The sequence below is a fragment of the Phallusia mammillata genome, chromosome 4, assembly GCF_965637545.1.
Source record: "Phallusia mammillata chromosome 4, kaPhaMamm4.hap1.1, whole genome shotgun sequence".
Lineage (NCBI taxonomy): Eukaryota > Metazoa > Chordata > Ascidiacea > Phlebobranchia > Ascidiidae > Phallusia > Phallusia mammillata.
Window position 1 is genome coordinate 11,184,800 of NC_137255.1, and position 16,314 is coordinate 11,201,113.

Genomic DNA, 16,314 nt, shown 5'->3' on the forward strand with positions numbered 1-16,314 from the left:
GGTTCCGTACAACCCTTTCAGGGGTTCCGTGAACTTTAAGGGTTGCACGGGGAGTAGCAATTCGAACACGAATGATTCATAGTATCATTGTTTCGAACAGCAATGCTCGCCTGTGCAATATTGTTAACCTTTGTTACACCATTGGTCAATTGTGACGTAATAAATACAACCTTGTTACACTCTAGCTAAGTTGCAAGATTAATGTAGAAACGACCGATCCAAATAATCAAGTCAACCTTTGTGATGTGCTTTGGATGTTTATGCATCTTTTTTCTTTGATGTAGCCTACTTGTATTACATTCATTAAAATTATTATGGGTCCCCTTGCCTGAAGGGGACACATATTGATTTTACTCAAAATGTTTTCTTTTTTTTCTTCTACCCAAAGTTTGTCCGACTCGTTTTTCCATCAAATCCTTGATGGATTTGGATGAAATTTACACAGATGGTAGATGTAGTTATGTAGATGTGCATCCCACTTTCTTTTTGTTGATAACCCCAGTATTTACCCCGCTAGCCCCCTAAAATGGGTATTTTTTCCCCGAAGTTTGTCCGACTCGTTTTTCCATCAAATGTTTGATGAATTTGGCTGAAATTTACACAGATGGTAGACGTAGTTATGTAGATGTGCATCCCACTTTGTTTTTGTTGATAACCCCAGTATTTACCCCGCTAGCCCCCTAAAATAGGTATTTTCCCCTGAAGTTTGTCCGACTTGTTTTTCTATCAAATGTTTGATGGATTCGGCTGAAATTTACACAGATGGTAGATGTAGTTATGTAGATGTGCATCCCACTTTGTTTTTGTTGATAACCCCAGTATTTACCCCGCTAGCCCCCTAAAATGTTTTTTCCCCCCGAAGTTTGTCTGACTTGTTTTGCCATCAAATGCTTGATGGATGTGGCTGAAACTTATACAGATGGTAGATGTAGTTATGTAGATGTGCATTCCACTTTGTTTTTGTTGATAACCCCAGTATTTACCCCGCTAGCCCCCTAAAATGGGTATTTTCCCCCGAAGTTTGTCCGACTCGTTTTTCTATCAAATGCTTGATGGATGTGGCTGAAACTTATACAGATGGTAGATATAGTTATGTAGATGTGCATCCCACTTTGTTGTCCGGATAACCCTAGTATTTACCCCGCTAGCCCCCTAAAAGGGGTGAGTTTGTAAAAAATGTCAGAATTGGCTAAAATTTGGATAGCTTGTAAAGTATGCCAATTATCGTTATTGGGCCATTGCAGTTTGGGGATTGTTAACAGCCCTTTGACGTCAGAAACATTAACGGTTGTTGCTCAAAACACCTCTAGTGGTTGAAATTTTAAACGTTGGCAGATTGGACTGAAATTTTGCAGTAGTATTGATTGAGTCATTGTGGTTTCCTACTTTTAAATTTGTGTGTGTTGAACCTCAATTAGTTACCTACTAGCCTCCTAAAATGAGTTTTTTAATTTAAATAGTTTTTACTCCATATAGCATATTTAGATATGCACAGTACCAGTCACTGTGTTTGTCTTATCACAATACCAAACTTACTCATTGTTATCTATTGAATTGCATTATGTTCAACTTTGCATGTGTGGGGACCAATGAGTTTTTGCCTGCAGAAACAACCAAGATTATAAAAGACGATGGCTAATATGGGACCCAATACAAAATAAGCATAGGAAATATATTTACGTTTTAAAATAGATCATAGTGTATGTGCAAGGGCAATATGTGCTAAGCCACCCTTCTAGTTTTATAGGGGTTCCGCAAAGTTTGACAAAATACCTTAAGGGTTCCATGTCACTAAAAAGGTTGAAGAGCACTGATGTAGATGATTCTAGATATTTTTTAGGCCTAACTCGTTTGTTTCATTCAAACTTAAGTGGTAGCCCTGGTGTTTGGCTGTTTGCAATTTGCGTTTGGCTGTTTGCTAACAGTTCAGACTGATAGGTGGGGGCGCTAAACAGGCGGTTTAAGCATAAACTTAAAGTTTGGCTGAGTTTTTACCGTTCTGGCGGTTACTTGGTCCATTTTAGTCTGTCGTTGACAAACCTGTCACTGGAGCTTGTTTTTGTTTGATTTTACTGTTTTATCATAGCATAAAAGTATACCCACTTTGCTTTGTTACACCTGTCATGTGCAAAACTGCAAATGATGATGCTTATTGTACTGGTGGTCGAAACATTAGCAATGCTGTTGTATACCTAAAAACGACCTTTTGTATAACTTGTATAAAGGTTTTGTATTATACCAGTAGCTGAGTCTGTTTGGAGACATTCCTTTCCCTACTGGCTTGGCAACCAATGATTTAGAAAGTATAATAGTGACACTGTAAATTTATGCTGCAGTTGCATTTCTGTTTTTCAAATGTATCATACTGTTCCATTTTAGGATTTGATAAGCTGCAAACTATACATGTTGTGTATTATTGATGACACTTAGCATTTTCTGTTGTACCTTATGCCAATGTAACCACTCAACATTACATGGATGAACAAGAAGCAAATAACAAGGCTAGCAGAGCAGAATTTGCTCTTGGAGATTCAGAAGATGAATACAGACCTGATGTTCAGGAATCATGTATAACTCCTGCTAATATACCTTGTTTGTTTTCACGGTATGGTTGTTTTTAGCTATGGATGTTTGTAGAAAAGTACAGACATCTTTGATTACATATGGGTCCCTTTCAATGAAACCTGTTTTTTATCAGTGTTTGTTATTCATGTTGGTCAGTGGTCAGTCATCCACTTAATTTATTCAACGGTGCCTCCTTTTAAAATACATAGCCCTTGAGGTCAATGATTCCACCTTATAAAACACAGCAGTACATGTAATTAGCAGTTGACAATAAATAACGTAAACGCAATTATGTTTTATGTTAAAGTAGTAATCCATAAACTGTAGCTTTGCAAAAATCTGTTTGTGCTTGTAGCCTTGCAGAAACAACCAGCTATGACAATGTGGGACCAACTGGAAGCAACATAGTAAAAAAATGCCATTTTAAAAGAAATAGAAACAGGAGGCAGAAAACTTTATTAGTTTGAGCAAGACATAATTGGCAAAATACACTGCTAATCATAGCATTATGTTGTTTTGCTATAATAAGGTGCTCCCACGGAGGAGTGATAGTAGTGTCTTTGTTTCTAGCTTATGTTATTTAGATTCTGTGTGGCCTGTTAGCACATCGCTTGCCAACTGGTATTAGGATGTGGCTCATGTTTGGGTCTCCCTGGGTCATAGTGAATGGTAATCTTTGAAATGATGTACCTGTTTTATTTTGTTACAGTGACAGCATATGTAATTATATAATGAATGTATTGACCCTATTATTATGTGTTTAGTGTGGATTCTTCAGACCTTATATTTCATACACCAAAGCAGGCAAAGATTTATGGAAAATATTTGTTTGGTGATGTGCTTGGGGAAGGTTCTTATGGAAAAGTAAAAGAAGTTTTGGATACTTCATCTCTTTGCCGGCGAGCTGTAAAGATTATGAAAAAGAGGAAGCTCAAAAGAATACCAAATGGTGAAATTAACGTTGACAAGTAAGTAAAAAGAATGTGTGTGCATTTGTGTTGCACTCACACAATCTAATGTAAAATAGGCTGTTAGTTAGAAAATATTTTTAAATATTTTTTTTAATGAACATGAATTTTGGAGTTTCTGCAACGAATTGATCTCAAAAGCAGGATATTTTTGTAACCTGTATCTTTTCGCAGAGAGATCCGCTTGTTGAGAAAACTTGGAAATGAAAACATCATAGAACTTGTCGATGTCATGTACAACACAGAAAAGCAAAAACTATATCCTTTATTCAATTGCAATTGTAAAAAGATAGTTCCTAGAATTGTTAATAAAATATGGTTTAAGTGTAATTTGGAGTTCTTGTGGTAATTTTGGGTCCCCTGTCTTAATAGCAACACCACCTTTTTGTTGTACCAGCATTGCACATTTTCATTTGATCTAGTCTATCTGTCTCATTAGTAGCCATGGTAGTCTTAAAGGAGATGATAAGGTGTAACATTAAGGTAAGTTTCAGTGAAAGAAAAATGATGAAAAGTCTGTTGTTTACGATGATTTAAAGAGTAAGAAAGTTAGACTTCTCACTCAACATTTAAGAAAAAAGCATGAAACTTCCACATACAAATCACTATTCCGGTTCATTAAATTATATATTGGAATTCATCCACTTAGCTGCAATTGTTTTCTTAACACATGTTATGCGACAATTCGCAAGATTGTCTCGATTAACTGATTTTGTCTGTATGATTGATTTGCCTATTTCACAAAACAAAGTGGTCACAATTTTTTTGCTATAATCTTTATTGTTATAAATCTTTAACAATTCTTTAATATAAATCATTAAATATTTCAAATAAGATTGAAAAATGACTGCTGTTTATGCACTGTGTTTTTTCCTTTTTTTGTTCATGTTTACTGTGACCTTAACAACAACAATTTTTCTGTACACATACATGGTTCTTGAATTTTGTGTTGCAAATTTGCAAGAAATGCTAGACAGCAGTATTGACAAGAAATTTCCTGATTGGCAAGCTCACAGGTGAGTTTACTGTGCAAATTAATTAGTGATGGGACGAGTACCCGGTACTCGGTACTCTGTATCCATGGTATCGAATGATTTCAGTGGTATCGATACTCGTACTTGGTATCGAAATATTTTGCCTCAGATTTCGATACTGAAGGTCGGTTAACACTATAACAATACTTCGGTCAGCACTAGTCAGAAAAAGTTCTGCCAGGTTACGTAAATTTTTAATCGCTATCATGTGGAAATCACAGTTTTCTACATGCTTCTGCATGTGTGTGTGTGTGCGCGCTTAAATTAACTACTGATATACAACCAAGTACAACACTGTATTTAAGTAATCGGTATCGAAACTATATACACATTATACTCGTACTCGGTATTGGTACTCGCTTCAAAATCTGGTATCGTCCCATCACTAAAATTGATGCAATGTAACAAGTATTTGTTTATCATGACAGCTGTTAAAAATGAAAATCATAAATCAAAAACATTCACCAGAGTTGATTCTTAGTTTTGTATCATTTTAAAAATGTCAAACTGAAATTGGTTATGGTATATTAAATGAGGCATATTTCACTAATTTAAACATCACAATGCTGGTGAATGCATTTGCTATTACTATTTAGGAAATATGTTAATTGTTGCCAACAATTCTGTCTAAAAAAGTAACTTAGTTATGCAATTTAATGATGTCTCGATTTATGATGAGACATTTGTTGATTAAAACATGTATATATTTTTTAGATATTTTGTGCAGTTAGCAGATGGCCTTGAATATTTGCACTGCCAACGGGTGGTCCATAAAGATATTAAGCCAAGCAACTTATTGTTGACCTCGGGTGGTACATTGAAGATAACTGACCTTGGTGTGGCTGAGGTAAAATATTTAACCTTGACATATCACTTTTGCTTTACACATACAATGTTTAAATGACTGGCTAAAGTAGCAACCTAAAACTGGTCACAGATACACTTAGTTCTTTAACTTATCCCGTAACACCGGACAAATTTTGCATCACTGCATATCACCAAAATCAAATTTAAATAGTTCTCCAAGAAACCAACAACACGGTATATGCAAAATAATATCCAAAATGCAAGCTTTGCCCAATTCCAGGGTAGTTCAGCTGGTTAAGGATACAACTCGGAAACCTTGTTGATGAGTAAACTAGACTTGCTTGATTGCCTTCCAGACAGTTATGTGACTTATCAGAGTGATAGACACTTTATACAGCAATAGTGATGTCATAAAAGCTGATCAGTTAAAACCCACAAGTTAGGAAGGGGAAGAAACCTTTAGGGAATTTTATGCCTAAAATAAATTAGACACAGAAGAATTTCAGAAAGCTACTTACAGACCACCTGGAAAGCTTGTTTGTACCACACATGCCGCCGATTGAAAACTAATGATTAAACATATATGGTGTTAAGATGCCCCCAGTATGTCACTAAGTAATTATTTGAAGATATTTTAGGAATTGGATTTGTTTACAAATGATGACATTTGCTTTACATCACAAGGATCTCCAGCTTTTCAACCACCTGAAATCGCAAATGGAGATGAATCTTTTTCTGGATTTAAAGTGGACATTTGGTCAGCAGGAGTCACATTGTAAGTGAATTACCCCAATAGCAAACTGCACCACGCTTGGCAGAAAAAAACGAGTTTGTGCATGAACAGTCATGTCATAAAAAAGTTTTTGAAAACTGTTACTCATTTTGAAATAACCCTGTCTTTTATTTCAAAATTTTTTACACACTGAGCGATTTGGCCTTGCCATATGGGACTTAAGTCAAAAAAATTGCAAATAAAGATTTTCTTTTGAAAATGAGTAAAATTGAACATTTACTTCGTTTCCATGGCCATTTTGAAGATGGACATAAAACATGGCCATTTCGCATAGTCGGACAAACGCGAATGGCCCAAAAGCGCATGCGTTTCCATGTCCGCAAGTTTGTTCAAGTGTGACGAGTAGCGGGAAAGATTGCCGGTTTCAAGTTCTTGGTTTCCATTTTATGTGCAAAAATGGTCAGTTCACCAAAGTTTAGAAACATTTTTTGTCAGTTGTAACTATATCAAAATATTGGTATTGCATAATATATTAGCAGCTGGAACTCGCTGCCAACAGTGTGTGGAAGTACTTTATAAAATAAGATGTATTAACAAAAGGAAACAGGGAAAGTGTTGGATGTTAAAAAGGTAATCAAATTGACAAGTGTTTGTTTTAATTTTATACACACTGTGTTCTTAACCATACTTGGTGCTTACAGCTTAAGAGGCAAACAGATGAGAACCTTGGTGAAGCTTATTTATTGCATGTGGTGTTCTTTACAATCCATGAAAATTAATTCACTTGTCCCACTTCACACATGCCTCAGAGAGAGGAGGGTTTACCTGTTCACAGCTTCATTTGATATGTCATTAAACTACATCTCTTATGTACACACCTTGCTTGTGTATTTGCACAAAATACAAATAAAACTGATGAGAAGCAAAATATTCAATAAAATTCAACAGGTTTAGTGATGTTTGTCATGCTTTACTACATATTGTATGCCAGAAAATAAAATGAATCATACAAATGTATATGTACATAATACTTAGTGAGGGTAATTGTTTACTGTTTCAAATTTAGCGATGCATCTTAATATTTGTTGGTTTTGTAGTTTATTAAATTATCCATTGTGTACCAGTTATGTTGGTCACATTTATATGAAAGTAAAAAATGTTTACATACAACATCCTCATAAAGTATGTTTTGTTCCATAAAGCAAACTTAGCAGAGCTTGACTTGATTTAAGTAGGTCTTATCATTCTCTTGTATTTGGGCTTCCAAAACATCTAAAGATGAATGTGCTTCTCTTGTAAGAGCCTGATGTGTTTATAGTTGGAAAAGATTAGTTGTTGAAACAGAGGCCAAAGGTTTTGAAGTTTCTTGTAATTTCCTCTTGCACAAAATGCTAGCAGTTTCTGCACACAGAACAATTATTAAAATCTGGCCTGGCTGCATCAGGAATGCAATATTATTGAAAAAGATGATTGTAAATTTACCTTGGTCATCTCCCCAGTGCATCTTTTTTAACACTTTAGGCCTTGGTGAACTTTTCTTGATAGAGCTTAGCAATTAAATATTTCTCAACTAATATGATGCATAACCAGTCAACAGTTCAATCCATTGCTCAGAACCCAAATCCACGGGGCAAAAATTCAATAAGCTGCTTGATATAATCCATTTCGTTCCCATTATGATGAAAAACATTTGTAGATAACTTAAACTTAACAGTCGTTTCATTTTTGCACTGGTAACAAAACACCTGAACGTGCGCGAATGGCCATGTAAAGACGGCCATAAGCCGTATGTCCACCCCCGCGGGAAGGACATACGAAAACCGCTTATGGCCATGTATTTGGCCGTGCGTCATTTGCATCACTTCCATATATGGTCACTCGGCCATATAAGACGGACATAAAGTGGCCATGGAAACGAAGTAATTGAATGGGTGTATAAATGATGAAATCTATTTTTTTGAGGAAACAGTCTCTAAAACCACATAACTGTTATACAATGCTCTCATGTTTTTTCTAAATGAAACTATTTTGCATTTTTAGATTTAACTTCACAACTGGAAAATATCCTTTTGAAGGAGATAACATTTACAAGTTATTTGAAAACATTGGCAAGGGTGTATTTCAACTTCCGAAAGAGTTGGATGAGCAGTTGGCAGATCTTTTAAACCAAATGTTGCTATATGATGCAAACAAAAGAATATCAATAAATCAAATTAAATGCCACAGGTAAAATAATTCTCTTTAGTAATAAAAATTGATTGACTGAAAATTTGTAATGGACTTACTGTTTTTTTAATGTAAAATTAAAAAAGTTTGTATTTATTAAAATGTATAAATGTAGAAATTCTTTTCTTATTATTGAAATCTCCTTTCAAGTAAAACGACTGCGACGATTCAGGGTCATTAAAATCAGATCAAGAAAACTCAGTGTGAAAAACCACTAAATCTGTCGCTATATTTTATTTGTTTTATCAAAACAAATGCATTTCGCTATAAAAAGCATCATCAGTGTCTAAAAACAAAATAAAAAGCGGGATAAAAGCAAAAAATACAAAAAACACACACCCCCAGACCAACCGCAAAAAGTTTTTACTTTTCCTTGCCCCTTTTTTTCGTGGTTTTTATCAGCGCCATACCTGCCGGTCTGCATTTGCAGTCCTGTAAGACAGAGTAAAGACTTTTTGCGGTTGGTCTGGGGGTGTGTGTTTTTTGTATTTTTTGCTTTTATCCCGCTTTTTATTTTGTTTTTAGACACTGATGATGCTTTTTATAGCGAAATGCATTTGTTTTGATAAAACAAATAAAATATAGCGACAGATTTAGTGGTTTTTCACACTGAATTTTCTTGTATAAATGTAGAATTATAAACTATGTGTAGTAAATTATAAAAGCACGAGTAAATAGAGACTTTCAAGACAATTGATTGATATACAATTGAAAACAAGCAATGTAACAGTTTAAATTGATACTTTACTATAAACATGCAAATCTATTGATGGGCCATGAAAAATCAAAGTGCCAACCTTGGCACACGGGTCAGGGGTTGCCACCACTGCTCTATTTGATTGGCAAAAAATGGTTGCTGGCCTAGACGACCTTTCAATCTTTACCAGAGCTTGTTATGGGTCCCCTTCCCTGAAGGGGACACATATTGTTTTTGTCTATATTTTTTTTTCTTTTTTTCCGTCTAATGCGGATTTGTTCCCACGTTTTGGTCAAGAAAGAATGCTTTTTTCAAATTTACACACATTATAGATATTGGTCTAAAGATGGTGAATTTTGACCCCATTTGATCCCTCGGTTCACCCACAGCCCCTCAAAATGTGAAATTTTTAAAATGGCTATACTTGCTAAAGCAGATGATTCTGGAGTTTCATACTTTTTTGATTGGTACATTGCAGCGTATTTTAAAGTATTTTGTAACTTGAAGTTGTATATATCCATTTTCACCCCTTTACCCCCAAATATTTGTTTGTTTGTTCACATGTTAATGAGGTTAGAACTACAAGACTTAACCTGCTGAAATTTTATACAGCTGTGGATAGGGTGCTCCTTGTTGGCTGATAAACATTTCAGTGAAATCGGCTCAGTAATTACTCTTGCAGCCCCAAATATATTTTTACATGCTGTCTTTTGTCAAATTTGTGCTCGCTCAGTGCACAGCTGACGCAATGGAAGTGATTGATGATAGTGGCGCATGGAAAAAATGCCTCTGCTTCATGCTTCACTTGACCATTTTTTCACTGGTTGGAATTAACATGTTACGATGTTAATTATATTGCGCTGTAAACGTTAATGTAGGTCAACTTATTCGTGTTTCGAAACGCAGAGAGACAACGCAGCACGATTTGTTACACCTGTGTAATGTGACTTCTCAAACTGAAAGCGTTAATAAAACTGTTTTCAAAACAGGTTTTGGACATAAAAAGCCCAGCTAAGCAATCTTATTGTTGGTATATAGAAACTTAACGGCGCCAGGGAATGCTATGCGGATTAAAAATCATAAATCAACAAACAAAGGGCTATTAAGGAAAAAAATGTTGAAACTTTGTTAAAGTTTAAATAGTTGGACTCATCCATTTTCCACCTCGTGAAAACAACGCACAACTCCATGTTGAAAAAAAGCCCTATTGGGCGCGAAAAGCGCCAGCCTGCCCACTGAAAAGTGAATATCTCGGCCTTGCGCATAACTGGACGTGCTATCAGGCAGTCATTTTGCACTGTGCAATTAAGATATGTTTGTAGATCATTTAAAAACGTTAGTTATGCAAATTATGCAAAATGCAAACAACACAGTTTTGCATATATCCCTTACAATTATAATAAATGGTGCGTAAATATGGCACTTTCTGTAAAATGGAATATATAGGAACCCACTATTCCAGTTTACCAATGATTGTGCCCTATTTTTACTGTTACCAAATCGCACATGCACATGTGTGGGGACCCATTAGATTATGCTTGCAGAAAAATTATGTTATAAAGTGCCAGGAAAAAGATAGGGACCCAATGAAATGTAGGTGCCAAATATATATCCACTATAAATATAGTAAATGGTATATGTGATACATCGTTAAATATGATGTAGTATAAACATATATAAACTGGCAATATATAGGAAAACCACTATTCTAGTTTTTGGCTGTTTTGATTTGGTTTATATTTTTGTAAACACAAAATATTACCATGAGCTAAACAAGTATAAGTGCTCATTTCTTATTTTCCCTTGTAGTTGGTACTGCAGAAAACACTGTGAACTCCAAGACTTTATCCAAATACCAGGAAATAATGAAACAAATGACCCTCACAGAGGAATGACAGTTATTCAATTTCTCGAGGTAAAAAGGTTCTGATGTTTTATGAAGTATCACTGTTGTAAAAATTGGCCCCTTTCTACAATGGAGATCCATATTGTTTTTGTCCTGTTTTCTCTTTCGCGCAATGTATATTTGTATCAAACATTTGGTTCAGATAAAATGCTCTGTTAAATTTACTTTTTTAATTTACTGATATTGATTTTCACAAATGTTGACCCTGCAGTGCACCCACATCTCCCTACACTGTTAAATTTAAAAAAAATTTCTTGCTAAAGTTTGTACCCATTTTTTACTCTTTCAGCCTTTAAATACTAAATTTATGTTGGAGAATTTTTCAATGCCCGTAAAACTGTTTGGATTTACTGAGAGTAATTGTTTAAAAAAAACTTCGGAAAAAAAGGAAATTGACACACATACTAAAGATGTGCCCTGTTTTTTTAAGGTTTCCAAAAACCTAAAAAAACTGTTTACAGATTTTACTTGGTGAACCAATTACATTATGAAATGACACAAAAATATGACCCAACTAAATGTAGGAATTGAATTTATGTTCATTGTCTAAGCAAAAAAGTGGTGCTTTCAGTCCACTGTGTTGTTTTTAAATTAGACTATCTTGTATAATAATGAATGCATTAGTTTTCTGTATAAGCACTACATGTGAAACACATTTTTAAGAGTGTTGGTAAAATTAACCCTTTAACTGCGGCGGGCGCATAAATGCGCCCCGACACATGCCTGGTTCTAAACAGCGATAAAAATCGTATTAGTGCGGATATTTTTTACAACTGGGGTGTGTTTGAAAGCTTATGCATATTAGCTTCAATTTATTCGAAAATAATGATATGTTAGTATTTGAAAATAATTAATTACACTAAGGAGAAAGTTAAAATTCAGAAAAAACATGTTTTTTTCTAATTTATGTTTTGCAGCCATTTTTTATTATTTTATGCTTGGTTGATTAACACACAGCTGTTTGGAGTTTGTTTCAGGGCTCTGTAGGGGCATTGTGGCGATCTTTGTTTACAATTTGATGTGTGTTCAGCTGCATTGGGCTTGAAAGTGGGTGTTTTGGGCAGTAAATTTGCCTTGGTTTGCTTGAATATACTGCTGTATCAGTCAGTTTAGCTTTACTATTCGTGTTGACAGCAGTTATTTATCAAGAAAACAACTGTTGTAGAAGCATTTTGACTTAAGAAGTTTGTGGTTGCTGACCAATATTTTGAATATATCTGGCCCTCAACTGCATTTACATTGTCAAATGACAGAAGAATCAGTGCAAAGTACCTTGGAAATGCTTAGAATTGTGTTTTTTCTGCTAACTTCTGTGAACTGTGTTTCAAACTTGCACATGTTGTGGTGTAATGATACATAATAAACATCCCATGTACAAACACTTGTAAATGAATTATGTGTGTACAGGTATTTAGTAAACGTTTAAATAAGTCCGTAAATTGTCAAGATTGCCAAAAATTATTATTGAAAACAAGTTTCATACGCTCAAAAACATTAATATTATCCTTTCCTACAGAAAAATAAGAAACTAAAATTGATCATTATGACGTCATGAGCTAATTAATGACGTCATCGAAAAAACACACATCAAGTTTTGTAAGGAATTGTTTGTAAAACAACTTGGCACTAATAATTGTAACGAAAAACACCGATAAACTGCAATTTTATGGAAAAATACAATTGAAATGGCGTCATTTCGCAAGTGATGACGTCATCGAAAAATTTTTTATCTTTAAATTGTAGGAAATTTTATACCCAACAACTTTCTCAGAGAAAGTTTTTGCCTATCTTCTATCGATTTTGCATAAAACCCTAAAGAGCAAGAGCATGTCTAAACATTATTTTTTGTAAAAAAGAATTCAGCAGTTAAAGGGTTAATGATTCTATTGGCATTTGTCAGTTTTTCCATGCTTTTTATGAGGTTTTCGTTTAAAAGTTTGCTTCTGTTGTTTGAAAGAAAAAGTTAAATCAGTATTAAAATTGAACAGGAGCTCCATGGAAGAAACAATGATTTGGGCAGTGAAGCAGAGAAACCACCTTCAACACTTGTTTTCATGAAAGATAGTTACCCTGTTTCTGAAGTCAAAACTCTGCGCGCGCATGTCCCACCACCTGGCGACCAGCCTTCATTACTTCATGAAAACAAACAAAATGTATCACCAGCCAAGCAACAGTCCAGTGCAAGATCTGTTGCAAATGAAAGGTTAACACTGCCACTTGATAAAAAAGGAAGGAAATCTTCACGATTCAAGTCTGTTTGTGATGTATCTTAATGACGCTTTTTTGCAGTTAACTGTTGTTTATCTGTGCACACATATTGCGAGGTTTAAAATATTTTTCAACATAACGTGACTCTTTACTTAGACCAGGGGTGCACAACGTACGGCCGCATGCGGCCGAGTAGACGATTTTGTGCGGCCGTGAACATGTTTATTAAAATATATGCACTGGCGGCCGTGACGTAAAAACCTCTTTTGCTAAATATTTTGACTTTCAAACTGCATTAAATAGATTTTGTAAGACTGTAAAGAATATTACCAGCCTAGTGACCCTGTGCATCACACTTTATATACGCCTATTGTGTGCAAACAATGCAAATAAACAGTCACCTCTTGCGTCACAGTATAGATTATGACGTCATAAATAACTCTGTTTAGCTCAATCTGTGGATCAAGTTTTAAATTATCCGGGCTTTTTGAACGCCATTAAATGGTTTATGTATGTGTGGGACAAGCCCTATTTTCACATGATAAATTTAAAAACAAAAACAAGCAGGTAATTGTTGGTGAAATAAGAATCTGCGATGCGGCCGTCTTAGCAAAAAGGTTGTGCACCCCTGACTTAGACCGATGGCTTATTATCACTGGTGTACGATTGCGGCGGTTTAATGCAGCGAGGGAGGTTTCTGCTTTGCTCACGCATGGTCAGTAGGCAGTCGTTTCGTAATTAAAATCAGCTGTTTTAGCGAAGTAATGCCATATGGTTTATTAGGTTAGCATAAGCATTTTAAGTTTTGGCTAAGGTTTTGCACCTTAGACGTAATTTAAACTCGATAAACGGTTCTTCACTTTGTTATATGTCAGGCAAAACGTTGTTGCCTAACTTAAAGGTCAAACAATAAACTAGATAGACTAGTCTAGACGAAAAGCCACAATAAATGGTGTATGAACCGTCACTGTCAGCTTGATCTATGCATGACGAGAAGTCACTGAAGGTCAACTTGTAGGTATGGCAAAACCCAGTAAGAACGTTTTTTCGTCACGACGTAACTTTTTTTGGACAAATAAACCAGAGAAATAATACGTGAGTTATGTATAAATTAGGCAAAATGTTATAGTTGAACACTAAAAATTACGTGAAACCGTGTCAAAGGTCATTAGCGGTCGTTGGGATTGATATTACGGACTGCACTGAAAAATATACAGAAACGTATTTTTGACCTTTATTCCGCATTACTACTTGATTAGTTCTGGGGCAGCGGTGTTCAAATGGTCCTGTAGTGGTACACAGAGGGATTTCCGTAGGTCTACCAAGAGCCCAAAGTTCTACAATCTTACTTATGATGCAGAAGAACAATTGTTTGCAAATAGTGGGATGTCTTAAACTCGTTTGTGATGTCACAAGCTGATCTTAGATCATTAATATTGTAAACAAGCGAGTTTCTAGGTTAAATAAATCCTGAATGTTGTAGTTATGGTTGAAATGTAGTGAGGAATTTTATTTACTCTATCTACAAGGGAATAGCAAAACGACCATTCGTCAAAAAGTTTGAACACCTTCGCGTGGAAACTAGTCTATGCGGCCTAAACGAGTGCCGATAAAGCGTTTGGTGGCCTTTACAAACAAAAAGGTTCCCCACCCCTGTTCTATACTGTTAGGGGTTTCTAGGAAAAGTTTTTATTGTTTTAAAACTGGCCATGGGTAGCAATATTGAGATTAAAGCTATTAAAGATAGCTTTGGGACTTTTTTCTACCGTTTTTTGTTACTGCTTTTTGTATATATATGACCACATAATGATTTATAAAGAATATGGACAAAACCTTTGAAGTTTGGAATGCTTTCAACTGATTTGTCTGAAAATATACCACCTTTCCATTAGGGGGTGCAGATGGTTTTGCCAGGAGAAACAAATAGGACTGGTAACTGAAACAATTGTGTAATTAAAAAAAAGTTTTGATGTGTGTACAAGTGAAATATCGTCAGCAATAAGCCACCGCCGCAAGGCCTGAAAGAAATCGTCGAGTAGTACTTACCAACAAAACAAAACGACCCGAATTTTGAATTAAAAAAATCGGTTGTGCGATGAGGTTACCAAATCTGCAAAATTCCTGACGAGTGACTTCTGTTGGACGTTGTTATCACCGTTCAAATGTCCGGGCAGTTGTCGAGCAACCACCGCACTGTCTCGTCATCCAAGCCGCTCTTTCCACTTGGTAGACGGTACATCGACCACCGTGATATTATGTGGTCGACTGTCTGTTACTCAACGCCACACTCGCATACGGCAGAAGTAGCCAGACCCTACTTGTACATGGACGACCTAAAGCGACCCACCCCTGTCCTCAGCCTGTTCAAGCGGATTCAGGCCCGCAGAGACAGAAGGAACCCTGATGGTTTGTTCGATGGGTCGGAGCAGTAGAAATAAAATAGGGTGCTTGGTGTTTCCCCATCTCTTTTTCCATTGGGTGGTCATCCAGTCGGTGGCATCTGAGCCGTTGTTGTCGCCGAGTAGCTCAACAGCAGCCGGTAAGAAGAGACACCCTGATGTTAATCTTTGATTGAGGTGGGCCGGCTCTATAATCTTGTGATTGGGGAGGTGTTGTTTCATTAGGGCAATGCGTTCTAGACGTAAGGCGGCTCCTTTGCGACGAAGATCAGCCGTCTGGATAGTAGTCGACTGGTGTGGGGCGCAGGCAACCGGTGACGATGCGCATGGCGTAATTAAGGCACTTGTCGATAAGATGGGCGTGGGCACTTCTGCCCCACACAGGAGCGCAATATTCGACAGTGGCGTGAGTTTTTTGCGCGTCGTTTGAAGGTGTTTGCGGTAGGTGAGTGATCTATCCAGCTACATACCGAGATAAGTTGGGACGGCGTGAAAGTCTCCCATTAGTCTGCACCTGTGGTTCTCAAACTTTTTGATTATTTTTTCAAAACGGTCCCTTTGCCATTATTATGAGGACTCGCGGTCCTAGCCTGAATTTGTATTTCAGAAAAACAAATTTTGATTGCAGGATGGTAGCTAGTTATGCAAAATTGCGCTTAATGATCCAAAGACATCTCGTCTATCACAGACAAGACAAAAAACATTACGATTGTGCGCGAACAATTGCATGTTTGTTAGTTATTATGCAATAAAGGCAATTAATTGTTACAA

General features: G+C 36.1%; 1 protein-coding gene across 1 annotated transcript; it reads left to right on the forward strand.

Moving 5' to 3' along the window:
* The first annotated feature begins 1,461 nt into the window (after positions 1 to 1,461).
* LOC145222419 (serine/threonine-protein kinase STK11-like) lies at positions 1,462 to 13,905 on the forward strand. Its single transcript, XM_080088530.1, has 9 exons — positions 1,462 to 2,605; positions 3,330 to 3,533; positions 3,708 to 3,791; positions 4,460 to 4,549; positions 5,282 to 5,414; positions 6,013 to 6,149; positions 8,148 to 8,333; positions 10,840 to 10,945; positions 12,925 to 13,905. Exons 1-9 carry the CDS (start codon positions 2,475 to 2,477, stop codon positions 13,207 to 13,209), a joined length of 1,356 nt encoding a protein of 451 aa, XP_079944656.1. The 5' UTR covers positions 1,462 to 2,474; the 3' UTR covers positions 13,210 to 13,905.
* Positions 13,906 to 16,314: the final 2,409 nt, after the last annotated feature.

What these genes read in the sequence shown, in the direction of transcription:
- LOC145222419 (XM_080088530.1), top strand. Translation starts at nt 2,475, where the DNA reads ATGGATGAACAAGAAGCAAATAACAAGGCTAGCAGAGCAGAATTTGCT. An exon ending in CTGACCTTGGTGTGGCTGAG is followed by an intron (nt 5,415 to 6,012) that starts GTAAAATATTTA and finishes AAGATATTTTAG; the next exon opens with GAATTGGATTTGTTTACAAA. An exon ending in TGGTCAGCAGGAGTCACATT is followed by an intron (nt 6,150 to 8,147) that starts GTAAGTGAATTA and finishes TTGCATTTTTAG; the next exon opens with ATTTAACTTCACAACTGGAA.